Genomic DNA, 18,292 nt, shown 5'->3' with positions numbered 1-18,292 from the left:
CTCCTCACCACGCGCTCTCACCACTGGTGTCCCCAGGGCTCTGTTCTAGGCCCTCTCCTATTCTCGCTATACACCAAGTCACTTGGCTCTGTCATAACCTCACATGGTCTCTCCTATCATTGCTATGCAGACGACACACAATTAATCTTCTCCTTTCCCCCTTCTGATGACCAGGTGGCGAATCGCATCTCTACATGTCTGGCAGACATATCAGTGTGGATGACGGATCACCACCTCAAGCTGAACTTCGGCAAGACGGAGCTGCTCTTCCTCCCGGGGAAGGACTGCCCGTTCCATGATCTCGCCATCACGGTTGACAACTCCATTGTGTCCTCCTCCCAGAGCGCTAAGAACCTTGGCGTGATCCTGGACAACACCCTGTCGTTCTCAACTAACATCAAGGCGGTGGCCCGTTCCTGTAGGTTCATGCTCTACAACATCCGCAGAGTACGACCCTGCCTCACACAGGAAGCGGCGCAGGTCCTAATCCAGGCACTTGTCATCTCCCGTCTGGATTACTGCAACTCGCTGTTGGCTGGGCTCCCTGCCTGTGCCATTAAACCCCTACAACTCATCCAGAACGCCGCAGCCCGTCTAGTGTTCAACCTTCCCAAGTTCTCTCACGTCACCCCGCTCCTCCGCTCTCTCCACTGGCTTCCAGTTGAAGCTCGCATCCGCTACAAGACCATGGTGCTTGCCTACGGAGCTGTGAGGGGAACGGCACCTCAGTACCTCCAGGCTCTGATCAGGCCCTACACCCAAATAAGGGCACTGCGTTCATCCACCTTTGGCCTGCTCGCCTCCCTACCACTGAGGAAGTACAGTTCCCGCTCAGCCCAGTCAAAACTGTTCGCTGCTCTGGCTCCCCAATGGTGGAACAAACTCCCTCACGACGCCAGGACAGCGGAGTCAATCACCACCTTCCGGAGACACCTGAAACCCCACCTCTTTAAGGAATACCTAGGATAGGATAAAGTAATCCTTCTCACCCCCTCCCCCCTTAAAATATTTAGATGCACTATTGTAAAGTGGTTGTTCCACTGGATGTCATAAGGTGAATGCACCAATTTGTAAGTCGCTCTGGATAAGAGCGTCTGCTAAATGACTTAAATGTAAATGTAAATGACAACGAAGCTCGACATCGTCTATGGCCGATGATTGAGAGAGCAAGGAAGGAAGGAAGGAAGGAAGGAAGGAAGGAAGGAAGGAAGGAAGGAAGGAAGGAAGGAAGGAAGGAAGGAAGGAAGGAAGGAAGGAAGGAAGGAAGGAAGGAAGGAAGGAAGGGAAAAGTGCATACTTTGATGGAAGGGAAATTCACGCTGACGCCTAGCTTGTTGACTGCTGGACTTATCAAGTGAGTTGTGCAGGGTTGAGTTTTATTTTCATCTGATAAGGTCCTCTGTAGCTCAGTTGGTAGAGCATGGCGCTTGTAACACCAGGGTAGTGGGTTCGATTCCCGGGACCACCCATACGTAGAATGTATGCACACATGACTGTAAGTTGCTTTGGATAAAAGCGTCTGCTAAATGGCATATATTATTATTATTATATTATTATATTTCTCGAGGAAAGGGCTTTGTTAGTGTGAGCCAAACTTTTTTATATATATATATTTTTTTATGTCAGGGAAATAAGCACTGACACTTAATGTTAGCTTGATGGCTATTCGTTTTGCCAATCTATGGTTTTATGTTATTTGCAATTGTATTAAAAATATATATATAATTTAGGTCAACCACTTGCGTTGTGCAAAGAACCCGTGTGAACGTATACAAGTTTAATATTCTTCATATAGTCACTGTGATAGTAAATGTCAATTTCTGTTTTTTCTATTAATGCCAGATGGCCTCCTAAGGATAGCAATTCTGTTTGTGAAATAAGGAATATATGTCTAAGGTTAGGTGTTCTAGATATGTGGAGACATAAGAACTCAAGATAAGATTATGTTTACATGGAGTACCAAAGATGTATCTATACAATCCCGTATTGATTTCTGGCTGATTTCTGAAGATGTGGCTGACAATGTTGATACAGTCTCGATTTAACCATCGATTTTTAACAGACCACAAAGGGATCTCAATAAAGATAAATATGCATGGTTTATCAACAAAAAAGTTTGAAAAGTTTACTGGAAAATGAATAAAACTTTACTAGAGAATTAAGTATTTAAGAAGGAAGTAGCAGCAATTATTGATAAATACTGGAATTGTGTCTGTGTTATACGTTTGGGAGCTAATGAAATTTGATATAAGGCTTTTGGCTATTTCAATGGGGAAAGAAATTGCTTGTGCCAAGAGAGAGAAATAATATGACATCATAAAGGGAATAATGGATTGTACTAAAAAAACTGAACTAACTAATCAGGAATTACTGGAGCTATCATCACGACAAATGCAGTTTGGCTGTTTCTACGAGGAAAAGGCCCGGGAGCGTTTGTAAGATCAAGACGAAAATGGATGGACGAGGGAGAGAAAAATACAAAATATTTCTTTAATTTAGAATAAAGGGCAGGCGAAAAAACTTGCATATGTAAATGAATGATTGTTAATACTCCCAGTGAAAATCCAAAAGAAATCTCTCAGCATGTTGCCCAGTTTTATCAGAATCTGTATACATTAGCCCAATCAACTTCCAATATGGATCTTTTCTTAGACAATGTAGCAAACATTGCTAAGAAGATAGAAAATTATTTCAGGGATTTTTGTGATGAGTTATCTGAAGTTGAGACTGTATTAAAAGCCTTAAGGACAGTAGGTCCCCTGGAAATGATGATTTAATAAGCAAGTTTTATTTAGCATTCGATGATAAATTGATTCCTTTCATTCTTACTATGTTTCAAGAATCAATTGAAAAAGGGGAGTTACTGGGGACTTTGTGAAAATTAATATTTGTGTCATTCTCAAAACTTTTGGCCACGACTGGACACATTATTCCACCCTCTGGGTTCCTGCATGAACGCCACAAACCACGCTATGATCCAAGTGGTCAGTATGCACTACTACACCCTCTCTCACATGAACAATAACATTGGTTTCAGTAGAGTACAGATAGTGAGAAGTTACATTCAAGACTGAAGTGGTCGACTTTAGGTTAAAGAATTATGTTTAAGCATTGAAACAATTGAGATATGGATTGTGTATGTGTGCCATTCAGAGGGTGATTGGGCAAGACTAAATATGTAAGTTCCTTTGAACAGGGTATGGTAGTAGGTGTATCAAGAATGGTCCACCACCCAAAAGTCATTGAATGAATTTGACACAACTGTGGGAAGCATTGGGAGTCAACATGGGCCAGCATCCGTGTGGAACACTTTCGACAGCTTGAAGAGTCAGTACAGTATCACACATCACAATACAATGCCATAAAGTGTGGGCATGTAGTACCTGTAAATCAATTAAATGTTGTTTATTTCCAAATGCAAAGAATAAGGCACAATTGTTCATGTAATATTAGCCTCATAACTCCAGGAAGAGGAAATAGTGATTAAATAATCAAGTAAATAAAAAGGCAGAGACAAATGCTGTTGAACTACTAGTTATTTTATTTAAAAATGTAAAATTCAGTGCAAAGTAATATAGTGCGTTAATGTCTAGATCCCTCTTAGGTGGCAAAGTGGCACAAGAATCCTGTGGGGAGAGAAAACAAGAGAATACATTCATTTAATGTGTGTTAACTAATCAAGGTTCAACAAAGCACTTCAAGTCCTCAAATCCTGAGAGAGAGAGAGAGAGAGCGATGGACAGAGAGAGAAAGAGAGAGAGAGCAAGAGAGAGTGTGGCCTTTCAGATCTCTGCAGTAGGACTACATGCTGGCCATGAGGTTCTCCAGGTGGTATTCCAGGAGGCTGGAGAGCTCAGTGACCAAAGATTCTGGGTTAAAGTACCAGGCCAGCTGCTGCCCAAACATGTCATCAAGCAGAGCCATCAGCCCGCCCTGAAGAGAACACCACACAACACATAGATAATGGCAGTTACTAGCTTACCAAGAGGAAAGAGACAAGAGACAAGGAGAGTTACTCCGTGTAAAATGTCATTGAAACCCTGTTATTCGGGTCAAATAGGAATAAGGAAGTAAACTATTGTCTCTTACATTGAGCAGCAGCAGGTATCTCTCAGCCTTTGGCTCAATGCTGGCAGCAGCGGGCAGGAAGGAGTACAGGAGAGCGTACAGACGCTCCATGAACCCACCAGGGTGCTAAAGGAAACAGAGGAGGAGAGAAGAGAAATTGAAGTGAATTTGCTAATAGAGAGACATCGAAACATGTACCAGTGAGATGCTACTTACCACCATCAGGGACTTCTGAGCTGTCATCAACCCAAACAGCACCAGTTCAAAAGGACATCTATCAGGTTAACATGATGGATCTAGGACAAGAAAATAGGAATGATTTCAAACAGATCAGATACTGTGATGTATAAAAGACATGCATGTGGAAGAACTCAAAGTGAGACATGAAAGAGTTAATGAACTCACCTTTGCCTCAGCCAGCTCCCTCTCAATGTCAATCTTCTTGGAGGGGTCACTCAGGTAGTCCACAAAGTCATTATAGGCACGGATGAATTCGGCCTCGTCCTATCACAAAGCAAAGAGCATTGATGTTAATGAACAGAACACATTTCCCACTGAGGACGCTCTCTTTCCCTTGAATGAATAATGAGTTAGTGAGCTACCATGTGGTGGGCCTGAACCAGTGCACCCATTAGGACCTTTCCTGCCACAAATAGATGGTTCCTGCTCAGGGTGGAACCAAGCAGTGTCTAGAGAAGAGGGAAGAGTTAGGGTGAGACACCCATCTTCCTCTAGGAGACAGACAGAACAAGATAAAAAATTAAAGTGGGTCCACTCACAGTGAAGGCCTGGCGCAGGGAGACGAGCCTCAGGGCGATGTCCTCCACTCTCTTGGTGGTAAGATAGAGGCTGTGGGAGGGAGGGAATGGAGCATGTCAACCATTAGAGTCAATGGGGATACAGCATGGTGACAACTGTCCTTCAGCATATGACAAGCCCAGACTGCACAGACATTTAGAGGAACTCACTTTAGCAGAGGAACCTCCCTCTCCTCAGGCAGCAGGTCCTCCTCCCAGCCCTACAACAACAGAACAAACATTCAACATCTGTGACATGACAAACAATGGGTCAATGGATGGATCTTAATGCTACTAGTCTATAGAATGTGTAGCTGTGTGTCTAACATCTGACCTCATAGCAGTTGTGGCCCTCAGGCTCTGGCTCAGTGAACTGCTGATTGGTGGGCGTAGAGACGGAGGCAGCCTCCGACCCCCACGAGGAGGAGAGCAGCCCATCCGGCCCCATGTGGAGAGTGGCGTACACCACCGAGACATCAGTCTGCTGCTCCAAAAACACACACAACACACCTGTTTACCACACACAAGTTATTAGAAAACAGAGCAGATCTAATGGAAAAATGCCCAGTAATTGGTATTCTATATACATAGGAAAAAGTTTATTTACCTGGTAGCAGCCAAACGTCACGTTCACAGACGTCTCATGGCGGAGGTGAGACGCATACTGGGTCACCCTGCCAGCCACATACTGACAGAGAGAGACGACATGTTAAGGCCAAATGGAATAAGTGAAGAAAAGCCCAATCTAATACTATTTCAGTAGTATTTACATCTTACCTGGATCCAAGTGACGGACTGCACCATGGTGGCACAGTAGGGGATGCCCTCTGGACTAAGCCTGGCTGTCTCCTTGGAGATGGCCCACACCAGTTGAGTCTCCAGGCCTCGAACCCTACTCACATGGTGCATCCTCACCACCACCTGCTGTGGAGAGAAACGACAAGTAACATCAACAAAACAACATCAGCCATCGCTGTAACATATTTCCATCTTGATCACATGACTCTGACAATGTAGATTAGGACTAGATAGTTACAAAGACACATACCTGGGATCCCCCACGCATGTAGGTGATAGAGGGGCTGATGAACTGGAAAGTTCTCCAGGCTTTAGCCACCGGACCGGCATTGTTCTGCACAAGAGGGGGGTGACATTACAGTACATTCAGGTTAGAAATAGCAAACATTGTAACGGTGATGTGACTGTGTGTGGTTCTCTTACCCTGATCACAACAGGACCACAGTACAGGGGGCTGAACCTAATCGGTATCAGCTGCCAATTACCAGTGGGCTCCTAAAGCAGACAACAAAGATTTTCAGAATGAATATGTGGGATACTTTTCAAACATAAAACCAAAAGCTTTCTGAAAAGTGTACCTCAAGGATAGTCAGCACATCCTCAAGGATGATAGCAGCATCCTGGACATGAAGGATAACTGGCAGCAGTGGCACATCCAACTGGACCTCATCCAGTACAGTTGATTCTAAAAGTAGGAACAGGAAAACAAACACACAGTTATTAGGACGTAAAACGTAGCGCGCTAGCTAGTACTACTAGCAAAAGTGCATCGCTTAGCAACAATTACTCAAGTTAACGTTACCTTGAAAGTTTGGATGACAGAAATACACAACATTTCACAAATGACATTGTCAATGTTGAATGTGGTAAAACAATAAGTTTAATACTCCACGTACCCTCTTCGAAGTCGCTGTCCACCTCCCGACGATCGCGAACCCTGCAAAACGGAAAAAGACAACAAAAACAACCCATAAATGAATTTGAACAACCTGTCGACGCAGAAGGCTGCCGACGTCCTCGCACTCTCTCCGTCAATCTTGAAAAGCACCCAGGCATTTTCCAGTCGATGTTTCAATCTCAGGTCTCAAAAATCAGTCAAGTTTGTTGTTGTTGAACAGCAAATTGAAGTTGTTCTGGTTTTCGAACATAAAACTTTCAATAGAACGCCAATATGTTCTAACGGTTAGATGTCTCATGGCAACACATATATTTGAAATTGTTGTTTACAAAATTGACAGCTGTGTTGCCATAGAAATGAGTTTGGAACTCCATGGTTACCATTAGAATCCTATACAAATCCTGGTCATCATTCTAATTCCATTGACCCTATTTTGTCACCAGAGGCTTTCCTATGTTGTGTGTGTATAATCTGAAACTTAAAGACCAAATGTTTTTTTTAAAGTCACTAGCAAGGTCAATGGCCCATTGAAATGTTTTAGCTTGTTTCATGGAAGTTGTTGTTGAACTTCTGAAAGTCTAGGCTTTGGCTCAGTGGGCTATAAAGTCTTGTGGAGCACAGACAACCTGTGATAAAACATATTGACCACATTCAGACAAGGGGGGCGAAGCCACATCCCACTGAGGTAGGAGAGCACTGAAGCATCTGCATAATAATAATCCATACCTCTTTTATAAACAGGATATTATCATTGATTATATCAAAGTATATGTATGAATAAGTCTGATTGACCTTTTTTCATGGCAGGTTCACCTTTTGAAGCCGGATGAGGTTCCCAAAGCGTGCTGCGCACCCACCAAGCTCAGTCCCATCTCTGTACTCTTCTACGACGACAACAACAATGTGATCCTAAAGAAGCATCGCAACAGGACAGCGGAATCAATCACCACCTTCCGGAGACACCTGAAACCCCACCTCTTTAAGGAATACCTAGGATAGGATAAAGTAATCCTTCTCACCCCCCCTCCCCCCCTTAAAATATTTAGATGCACTATTGTAAAGTGGTTGTTCCACTGGATGTCATAAGGTGAATGCACCAATTTGTAAGTCGCTCTGGATAAGAGCGTCTGCTAAATGACTTAAATGTAAATGTAAATGACAACGAAGCTCGACATCGTCTATGGCCGATGATTGAGAGGAGAAGGAAGGAAGGAAGGAAGGAAGGAAGGAAGGAAGGAAGGAAGGAAGGAAGGAAGGAAGGAAGGAAGGAAGGAAGGAAGGAAGGAAGGAAGGAAGGAAGGAAGGAAGGAAGGAAGGAAGGAAGGGAAAAGTGCATACTTTGATGGAAGGGAAATTCACGCTGACGCCTAGCTTGTTGACTGCTGGACTTATCAAGTGAGTTGTGCAGGGTTGAGTTTTATTTTCATCTGATAAGGTCCTCTGTAGCTCAGTTGGTAGAGCATGGCGCTTGTAACACCAGGGTAGTGGGTTCGATTCCCGGGACCACCCATACGTAGAATGTATGCACACATGACTGTAAGTCGCTTTGGATAAAAGCGTCTGCTAAATGGCATATATTATTATTATTATATTATTATATTTCTCGAGGAAAGGGCTTTGTTAGTGTGAGCCAAACTTTTTTTATATATATATATTTTTTTATGTCAGGGAAATAAGCACTGACACTTAATGTTAGCTTGATGGCTATTCGTTTTGCCAATCTATGGTTTTATGTTATTTGCAATTGTATTAAAAATATATATATAATTTAGGTCAACCACTTGCGTTGTGCAAAGAACCCGTGTGAACGTATACAAGTTTAATATTCTTCATATAGTCACTGTGATAGTAAATGTCAATTTCTGTTTTTTCTATTAATGCCAGATGGCCTCCTAAGGATAGCAATTCTGTTTGTGAAATAAGGAATATATGTCTAAGGTTAGGTGTTCTAGATATGTGGAGACATAAGAACTCAAGATAAGATTATGTTTACATGGAGTACCAAAGATGTATCTATACAATCCCGTATTGATTTCTGGCTGATTTCTGAAGATGTGGCTGACAATGTTGATACAGTCTCGATTTAACCATCGATTTTTTAACAGACCACAAAGGGATCTCAATAAAGATAAATATGCATGGTTTATCAACAAAAAAGTTTGAAAAGTTTACTGGAAAATGAATAAAACTTTACTAGAGAATTAAGTATTTAAGAAGGAAGTAGCAGCAATTATTGATAAATACTGGAATTGTGTCTGTGTTATACGTTTGGGAGCTAATGAAATTTGATATAAGGCTTTTGGCTATTTCAATGGGGAAAGAAATTGCTTGTGCCAAGAGAGAGAAATAATATGACATCATAAAGGGAATAATGGATTGTACTAAAAAAACTGAACTAACTAATCAGGAATTACTGGAGCTATCATCACGACAAATGCAGTTTGGCTGTTTCTACGAGGAAAAGGCCCGGGGAGCGTTTGTAAGATCAAGACGAAAATGGATGGACGAGGGAGAGAAAAATACAAAATATTTCTTTAATTTAGAATAAAGGGCAGGCGAAAAAACTTGCATATGTAAATGAATGATTGTTAATACTCCCAGTGAAAATCCAAAAGAAATCTCTCAGCATGTTGCCCAGTTTTATCAGAATCTGTATACATTAGCCCAATCAACTTCCAATATGGATCTTTTCTTAGACAATGTAGCAAACATTGCTAAGAAGATAGAAAATTATTTCAGGGATTTTTGTGATGAGTTATCTGAAGTTGAGACTGTATTAAAAGCCTTAAGGACAGTAGGTCCCCTGGAAATGATGATTTAATAAGCAAGTTTTATTTAGCATTCGATGATAAATTGATTCCTTTCATTCTTACTATGTTTCAAGAATCAATTGAAAAAGGGGAGTTACTGGGGACTTTGTGAAAATTAATATTTGTGTCATTCTCAAAACTTTTGGCCACGACTGGACACATTATTCCACCCTCTGGGTTCCTGCATGAACGCCACAAACCACGCTATGATCCAAGTGGTCAGTATGCACTACTACACCCTCTCTCACATGAACAATAACATTGGTTTCAGTAGAGTACAGATAGTGAGAAGTTACATTCAAGACTGAAGTGGTCGACTTTAGGTTAAAGAATTATGTTTAAGCATTGAAACAATTGAGATATGGATTGTGTATGTGTGCCATTCAGAGGGTGATTGGGCAAGACTAAATATGTAAGTTCCTTTGAACAGGGTATGGTAGTAGGTGTATCAAGAATGGTCCACCACCCAAAAGTCATTGAATGAATTTGACACAACTGTGGGAAGCATTGGGAGTCAACATGGGCCAGCATCCGTGTGGAACACTTTCGACAGCTTGAAGAGTCAGTACAGTATCACACATCACAATACAATGCCATAAAGTGTGGGCATGTAGTACCTGTAAATCAATTAAATGTTGTTTATTTCCAAATGCAAAGAATAAGGCACAATTGTTCATGTAATATTAGCCTCATAACTCCAGGAAGAGGAAATAGTGATTAAATAATCAAGTAAATAAAAAGGCAGAGACAAATGCTGTTGAACTACTAGTTATTTTATTTAAAAATGTAAAATTCAGTGCAAAGTAATATAGTGCGTTAATGTCTAGATCCCTCTTAGGTGGCAAAGTGGCACAAGAATCCTGTGGGGAGAGAAAACAAGAGAATACATTCATTTAATGTGTGTTAACTAATCAAGGTTCAACAAAGCACTTCAAGTCCTCAAATCCTGAGAGAGAGAGAGAGCGATGGACAGAGAGAGAAAGAGAGAGAGAGCAAGAGAGAGTGTGGCCTTTCAGATCTCTGCAGTAGGACTACATGCTGGCCATGAGGTTCTCCAGGTGGTATTCCAGGAGGCTGGAGAGCTCAGTGACCAAAGATTCTGGGTTAAAGTACCAGGCCAGCTGCTGCCCAAACATGTCATCAAGCAGAGCCATCAGCCCGCCCTGAAGAGAACACCACACAACACATAGATAATGGCAGTTACTAGCTTACCAAGAGGAAAGAGACAAGAGACAAGGCGAGTTACTCCGTGTAAAATGTCATTGAAACCCTGTTATTCGGGTCAAATAGGAATAAGGAAGTAAACTATTGTCTCTTACATTGAGCAGCAGCAGGTATCTCTCAGCCTTTGGCTCAATTCTGGCAGCAGCGGGCAGGAAGGAGTACAGGAGAGCGTACAGACGCTCCATGAACCCACCAGGGTGCTAAAGGAAACAGAGGAGGAGAGAAGAGAAATTGAAGTGAATTTGCTAATAGAGAGACATCGAAACATGTACCAGTGAGATGCTACTTACCACCATCAGGGACTTCTGAGCTGTCATCAACCCAAACAGCACCAGTTCAAAAAGGACATCTATCAGGTTAACATGATGGATCTAGGACAAGAAAATAGGAATGATTTCAAACAGATCAGATACTGTGATGTATAAAAGACATGCATGTGGAAGAACTCAAAGTGAGACATGAAAGAGTTAATGAACTCACCTTTGCCTCAGCCAGCTCCCTCTCAATGTCAATCTTCTTGGAGGGGTCACTCAGGTAGTCCACAAAGTCATTATAGGCACGGATGAATTCGGCCTCGTCCTATCACAAAGCAAAGAGCATTGATGTTAATGAACAGAACACATTTCCCACTGAGGACGCCCTCTTTCCCTTGAATGAATAATGAGTTAGTGAGCTACCATGTGGTGGGCCTGAACCAGTGCACCCATTAGGACCTTTCCTGCCACAAATAGATGGTTCCTGCTCAGGGTGGAACCAAGCAGTGTCTAGAGAAGAGGGAAGAGTTAGGGTGAGACACCCATCTTCCTCTAGGAGACAGACAGAACAAGATAAAAAATTAAAGTGGGTCCACTCACAGTGAAGGCCTGGCGCAGGGAGACGAGCCTCAGGGCGATGTCCTCCACTCTCTTGGTGGTAAGATAGAGGCTGTGGGAGGGAGGGAATGGAGCATGTCAACCATTAGAGTCAATGGGGATACAGCATGGTGACAACTGTCCTTCAGCATATGACAAGCCCAGACTGCACAGACATTTAGAGGAACTCACTTTAGCAGAGGAACCTCCCTCTCCTCAGGCAGCAGGTCCTCCTCCCAGCCCTACAACAACAGAACAAACATTCAACATCTGTGACATGACAAACAATGGGTCAATGGATGGATCTTAATGCTACTAGTCTATAGAATGTGTAGCTGTGTGTCTAACATCTGACCTCATAGCAGTTGTGGCCCTCAGGCTCTGGCTCAGTGAACTGCTGATTGGTGGGCGTAGAGACGGAGGCAGCCTCCGACCCCCACGAGGAGGAGAGCAGCCCATCCGGCCCCATGTGGAGAGTGGCGTACACCACCGAGACATCAGTCTGCTGCTCCAAAAACACACACAACACACCTGTTTACCACACACAAGTTATTAGAAAACAGAGCAGATCTAATGGAAAAATGCCCAGTAATTGGTATTCTATATACATAGGAAAAAGTTTATTTACCTGGTAGCAGCCAAACGTCACGTTCACAGACGTCTCATGGCGGAGGTGAGACGCATACTGGGTCACCCTGCCAGCCACATACTGACAGAGAGAGACGACATGTTAAGGCCAAATGGAATAAGTGAAGAAAAGCCCAATCTAATACTATTTCAGTAGTATTTACATCTTACCTGGATCCAAGTGACGGACTGCACCATGGTGGCACAGTAGGGGATGCCCTCTGGACTAAGCCTGGCTGTCTCCTTGGAGATGGCCCACACCAGTTGAGTCTCCAGGCCTCGAACCCTACTCACATGGTGCATCCTCACCACCACCTGCTGTGGAGAGAAACGACAAGTAACATCAACAAAACAACATCAGCCATCGCTGTAACATATTTCCATCTTGATCACATGACTCTGACAATGTAGATTAGGACTAGATAGTTACAAAGACACATACCTGGGATCCCCCACGCATGTAGGTGATAGAGGGGCTGATGAACTGGAAAGTTCTCCAGGCTTTAGCCACCGGACCGGCATTGTTCTGCACAAGAGGGGGGTGACATTACAGTACATTCAGGTTAGAAATAGCAAACATTGTAACGGTGATGTGACTGTGTGTGGTTCTCTTACCCTGATCACAACAGGACCACAGTACAGGGGGCTGAACCTAATCGGTATCAGCTGCCAATTACCAGTGGGCTCCTAAAGCAGACAACAAAGATTTTCAGAATGAATATGTGGGATACTTTTCAAACATAAAACCAAAAGCTTTCTGAAAAGTGTACCTCAAGGATAGTCAGCACATCCTCAAGGATGATAGCAGCATCCTGGACATGAAGGATAACTGGCAGCAGTGGCACATCCAACTGGACCTCATCCAGTACAGTTGATTCTAAAAGTAGGAACAGGAAAACAAACACACAGTTATTAGGACGTAAAACGTAGCGCGCTAGCTAGTACTACTAGCAAAAGTGCATCGCTTAGCAACAATTACTCAAGTTAACGTTACCTTGAAAGTTTGGATGACAGAAATACACAACATTTCACAAATGACATTGTCAATGTTGAATGTGGTAAAACAATAAGTTTAATACTCCACGTACCCTCTTCGAAGTCGCTGTCCACCTCCCGACGATCGCGAACCCTGCAAAACGGAAAAAGACAACAAAAACAACCCATAAATGAATTTGAACAACCTGTCGACGCAGAAGGCTGCCGACGTCCTCGCACTCTCTCCGTCAATCTTGAAAAGCACCCAGGCATTTTCCAGTCGATGTTTCAATCTCAGGTCTCAAAAATCAGTCAAGTTTGTTGTTGTTGAACAGCAAATTGAAGTTGTTCTGGTTTTCGAACATAAAACTTTCAATAGAACGCCAATATGTTCTAACGGTTAGATGTCTCATGGCAACACATATATTTGAAATTGTTGTTTACAAAATTGACAGCTGTGTTGCCATAGAAATGAGTTTGGAACTCCATGGTTACCATTAGAATCCTATACAAATCCTGGTCATCATTCTAATTCCATTGACCCTATTTTGTCACCAGAGGCTTTCCTATGTTGTGTGTGTATAATCTGAAACTTAAAGACCAAATGTTTTTTTTAAAGTCACTAGCAAGGTCAATGGCCCATTGAAATGTTTTAGCTTGTTTCATGGAAGTTGTTGTTGAACTTCTGAAAGTCTAGGCTTTGGCTCAGTGGGCTATAAAGTCTTGTGGAGCACAGACAACCTGTGATAAAACATATTGACCACATTCAGACAAGGGGGGCGAAGCCACATCCCACTGAGGTAGGAGAGCACTGAAGCATCTGCATAATAATAATCCATACCTCTTTTATAAACAGGATATTATCATTGATTATATCAAAGTATATGTATGAATAAGTCTGATTGACCTTTTTTCATGGCAGGTTCACCTTTTGAAGCCGGATGAGGTTCCCAAAGCGTGCTGCGCACCCACCAAGCTCAGTCCCATCTCTGTACTCTTCTACGACGACAACAACAATGTGATCCTAAAGAAGCATCGCAACAGGACAGCGGAATCAATCACCACCTTCCGGAGACACCTGAAACCCCACCTCTTTAAGGAATACCTAGGATAGGATAAAGTAATCCTTCTCACCCCCCCCCCTTAAAATATGTAGATGCACTATTGTAAAGTGGCTGTTCCACTGGATGTCATAAGGTGAATGCACCAATTTGTAAGTCGCTCTGGATAAGAGCGTCTGCTAAATGACTTAAATGTAAATGTAAACATGGTGGTCAAGACCTGTGGATGCCTGTAACATCTGTGGTGGCCGATCTATTCTACATCATTTTAATAAACTTCACTACCATTGTTCCAAAAGATACAAACAGGGTTTATAGCAATAATCTGGCAATATGCGGAAAAATAGTATGTATCTACACTGAACATAAATATAAACTCAACATGCCACAATTTCAACGATTTTACTGAGTTATAGTTCATATAAGGAAATCAGTCAATTAAAATACGTTCTTTAGGCCCTAATCTGTGGATTTCACATGACTGGGAATACAGATGTACATCTGTTGGTAACAGATAGCTTTTTAAATGAAGATAGGAGCGTGGATCAGAAAACCATTCAGTATCTGGTGTGACCACCATTTGCCTCATGCAGCGGGACACATTTAATTGAATATATATATATTTTTTAATATAACCTTTATTTAACTAGGCAAGTCAGTTAAGAACAAATTCTTATTTACAATGACGGCCTACCCCGGATGACGCTGGGCCAATTGTGCCCCGCCCTATGGGACTCCCAATCACGGCCGGGTGTGATGCAATTAATCTGTTATGCAGGTGAATGAGGACCCAAAAGCGACTTGGCGAAAACAGAGTCTTTAATCCAGTAAAGTAAATATTCAATACTCCTAGACAATTCGGAGCGGTAAATAAAGCATAAAGAACGATTCCACTTGTAATGACGAGAACAGACTGGAGACTCGATCATGAACTGCAGGATGCCTCGGGAAGGCACTTGACCGTAGCAGACTCAGACACCTGCTCACCACGCAGCATCTGAGGGAAACACGACACGACAGGGCGATACAAAGACACAGCACGGTGAACAATATACAAGGATCCGACAGGGCAGAAACGGAAAACAAGGGAAGAAATAGGGACTCTAATCAGGGGAAAAGATAGGGAACAGGTGTGGGAAGACTAAATGATTGATTAGGGGAATAGGAACAGCTGGGAGCAGGAACGGAACGATAGAGAGAAGAGAGAGAGAGAGGGAGAGAGAAAAAAAGGGGAACGAACCTAAAAAGACCAGCAGGGGAAAAACGAACAGAAGGAAAAGCAAAATGACAAGACAATATAAGACAAAACATGACAGTACCCCCCCACTCACCGAGCGCCTCCTGGCGCACTCGAGGAGGAATCCTGGCGGCAACGGAGGAAATCATCAATCAGTGAACGGTCCAGCACGTCCCGAGACGGAACCCAACTCCTCTCCTCAGGACCATAACCCTCCCAATCCACTAAGTATTGGTGACCCCGTCCCCGAGAACGCATGTCCATGATCCTACGTACCTTGTAAATAGGTGCGCTCTCGACAAGGACGGGAGGGGGGGGGAGGGAAGACGAACGGGGTTGCGAAGAAAGGGCTTGACACAGGAGACATGGAAGACAGGATGGACGCGACGAAGATGTCGCGGAAGAAGCAGTCGCACAGCGACAGGATTGACGACCTGGGAGACACGGAACGGACCAATGAACCGCGGAGTCAACTTACGAGAGGCTGTCGTAAGAGGAAGGTTGCGAGTGGAAAGCCACACTCTCTGGCCGCAACAATACCTAGGACTCTTAATCCTACGTTTATTGGCGGCTCTCACAGTCTGTGCCCTGTAACGGCAAAGTGCAGACCTCACCCTCCTCCAGGTGCGCTCACAACGTTGGACAAACGCTTGAGCGGAGGGAACGCTGGACTCGGCAAGCTGGGATGAGAACAGAGGAGGCTGGTAACCCAGACTACTCTGAAACGGAGATAACCCGGTAGCAGACGAAGGAAGCGAGTTGTGAGCGTATTCTGCCCAGGGGAGCTGTTCTGCCCAAGACGCAGGGTTTCTGAAAGAAAGGCTGCGTAGTATGCGACCAATCGTCTGATTGGCCCTCTCTGCTTGACCGTTAGACTGGGGATGAAACCCGGAAGAGAGACTGACGGACGCACCAATCAAACGACAGAACTCCCTCCAAAACTGTGACGTGAATTGCGGGCCTCTGTCTGAAACGGCGTCTAACGGGAGGCCATGAATTCTGAACACATTCTCGATGATGATTTGTGCCGTCTCCTTAGCGGAAGGAAGTTTAGCGAGGGGAATGAAATGTGCCGCCTTAGAGAACCTATCGACAACCGTAAGAATCACAGTCTTCCCCGCAGATAAAGGCAGACCGGTAATGAAGTCTAGGGCGATGTGAGACCATGGTCGAGAAGGAATGGGGAGCGGTCTGAGACGACCGGCAGGAGGAGAGTTACCTGACTTAGTCTGCGCGCAGTCCGAACAAGCAGCCACGAAACGGCGCGTGTCACGCTCCTGAGTCGGCCACCAAAAGCGCTGGCGAATAGAAGCAAGAGTGCCTCGAACACCGGGATGACCAGCTAACTTGGCAGAGTGAGCCCACTGAAGAACAGCCAGACGAGTGGAAACAGGAACGAAAAGAAGGTTACTAGGACAAGCGCGCGGCGACGCAGTGTGCGTGAGTGCTTGCTTAACCTGTCTTTCAATTCCCCAGACTGTCAACCCGACAACACGCCCATAAGGAAGAATCCCTCGGGATCAGTAGAAGCCACAGAAGAACTAAAAAAGACGGGATAAGGCATCAGGCTTGGTGTTCTTGCTACCCGGACGGTAAGAAATCACAAACTCGAAACGAGCGAAAAACAACGCCCAACGAGCTTGACGAGCATTAAGTCGTTTGGCAGAACGGATGTACTCAAGGTTCTTATGGTCTGTCCAAACGACAAAGGAACGGTCGCCCCCTCCAACCACTGTCGCCATTCGCCTAGGGCTAAGCGGATGGCGAGCAGTTCGCGGTTACCCACATCATAGTTGCGTTCAGATGGCGACAGGCGATGAGAAAAATAAGCGCAAGGATGAACCTTATCGTCAGACTGGAAGCGTTGGGATAGAATGGCTCCCACACCTACCTCTGAAGCGTCAACCTCGACAATGAATTGTCTAGTGACGTCAGGAGTAACGAGGATAGGAGCGGACGTAAAACGTTCTTTTAGAAGATCAAAAGCTCCCTGGGCGGAACCGGACCACTTAAAACACGTCTTGACAGAAGTAAGAGCTGTGAGAGGGCAGCAACTTGACCGAAATTACGAATGAAACGCCGATAGAAATTAGCGAAACCTAGAAAGCGCTGCAACTCGACACGTGACCTTGGAACGGGCCAATCACTGACAGCTTGGACCTTAGCGGAATCCATCTGAATGCCTTCAGCGGAAATAACGGAACCGAGAAAAGTAACGGAGGAGACATGAAAAGAGCACTTCTCAGCCTTCACGTAGAGACAATTCTCTAAAAGGCGCTGTAGAACACGTCGAACGTGCTGAACATGAATCTCGAGTGACGGTGAAAAAATCAGGATATCGTCAAGATAGACAAAAACAAAGATGTTCAGCATGTCTCTCAGAACATCATTAACTAATGCCTGAAAAACAGCTGGCGCATTGGCGAGACCAAACGGCAGAACCCGGTACTCAAAATGCCCTAACGGAGTGTTAAACGCCGTTTTCCACTTGTCCCCCTCTCTGATGCGCACGAGATGGTAAGCGTTACGAAGGTCCAACTTAGTAAAGCACCTGGCTCCCTGCAGAATCTCGAAGGCTGATGACATAAGGGGAAGCGGATAACGATTCTTAACCGTTATGTCATTCAGCCCTCGATAATCCACGCAGGGGCGCAGAGTACCGTCCTTTTCTTAACAAAAAAACCCCGCCCCGGCCGGAGAGGAAGAAGGCACTATGGTACCGGCGTCAAGAGACACAGACAAATAATCCTCGAGAGCCTTACGTTCGGGAGCCGACAGAGAGTATAGTCTACCCCGAGGAGGAGTGGTCCCCGGAAGGAGATCAATACTACAATCATACGACCGGTGAGGAGGAAGGGAGTTGGCTCGGGACCGACTGAAGACCGTGCGCAGATCATGATATTCCTCCGGCACTCCTGTCAAATCGCCAGGTTCCTCCTGAGAAGT

The 18,292-nt window shown here is 44.2% G+C and overlaps 2 protein-coding genes across 2 annotated transcripts; both read right to left on the bottom strand.

Annotated features, from left to right (window-relative positions):
- Positions 1 to 4,310: 4,310 nt before the first annotated feature.
- LOC124044377 lies at positions 4,311 to 7,476 on the bottom strand. The gene is made up of 13 exons (XM_046364029.1): positions 7,375 to 7,476; positions 6,560 to 6,600; positions 6,242 to 6,348; positions 6,087 to 6,158; positions 5,914 to 5,997; positions 5,643 to 5,789; positions 5,473 to 5,553; positions 5,200 to 5,352; positions 5,037 to 5,086; positions 4,848 to 4,917; positions 4,671 to 4,757; positions 4,474 to 4,572; positions 4,311 to 4,364 (listed from the first exon to the last, which is right to left on the bottom strand). The coding sequence occupies exons 1-13, from the start codon at positions 7,431 to 7,433 to the stop codon at positions 4,311 to 4,313; spliced, it is 1,104 nt and encodes a 367-aa protein (XP_046219985.1). The 5' UTR covers positions 7,434 to 7,476.
- Positions 7,477 to 10,402: 2,926 nt separating this feature from the next.
- On the bottom strand, positions 10,403 to 14,074 carry LOC124044376. Its single transcript, XM_046364028.1, has 15 exons — positions 13,977 to 14,074; positions 13,162 to 13,202; positions 12,844 to 12,950; positions 12,689 to 12,760; positions 12,516 to 12,599; positions 12,245 to 12,391; positions 12,075 to 12,155; positions 11,802 to 11,954; positions 11,639 to 11,688; positions 11,450 to 11,519; positions 11,273 to 11,359; positions 11,076 to 11,174; positions 10,886 to 10,966; positions 10,691 to 10,795; positions 10,403 to 10,534 (listed from the first exon to the last, which is right to left on the bottom strand). The coding sequence occupies exons 1-15, from the start codon at positions 14,033 to 14,035 to the stop codon at positions 10,403 to 10,405; spliced, it is 1,368 nt and encodes a 455-aa protein (XP_046219984.1). The 5' UTR covers positions 14,036 to 14,074.
- Between the last annotated feature and the right edge of the window lie 4,218 nt (positions 14,075 to 18,292).

Source organism: Oncorhynchus gorbuscha, linkage group LG09 (assembly GCF_021184085.1).
Source record: "Oncorhynchus gorbuscha isolate QuinsamMale2020 ecotype Even-year linkage group LG09, OgorEven_v1.0, whole genome shotgun sequence".
Classification (NCBI taxonomy): Eukaryota; Metazoa; Chordata; class Actinopteri; order Salmoniformes; family Salmonidae; genus Oncorhynchus; species Oncorhynchus gorbuscha.
This window is presented reverse-complemented; position numbering and strand designations above follow the sequence as displayed.

Bases quoted from the DNA above. Each gene is read 5' to 3' on its own strand.
- LOC124044376 (XM_046364028.1), bottom strand. From the start codon at position 14,035: ATGGGACTGAGCTTGGTGGGTGCGCAGCACGCTTTGGGAACCTCATCC. The intron at 12,156-12,244 runs GTAAGATGTAAA...TCTCTCTGTCAG, and splicing joins AGTCCGTCACTTGGATCCAG to TATGTGGCTGGCAGGGTGAC. The intron at 11,689-11,801 runs GTCAGATGTTAG...CTGTTGTTGTAG, and splicing joins AGGGCCACAACTGCTATGAG to GGCTGGGAGGAGGACCTGCT.
- LOC124044377 (XM_046364029.1), bottom strand. From the start codon at position 7,433: ATGGGACTGAGCTTGGTGGGTGCGCAGCACGCTTTGGGAACCTCATCC. The intron at 6,159-6,241 runs GTACACTTTTCA...TGTCTGCTTTAG, and splicing joins ATGTGCTGACTATCCTTGAG to GAGCCCACTGGTAATTGGCA. The intron at 5,087-5,199 runs GTCAGATGTTAG...CTGTTGTTGTAG, and splicing joins AGGGCCACAACTGCTATGAG to GGCTGGGAGGAGGACCTGCT.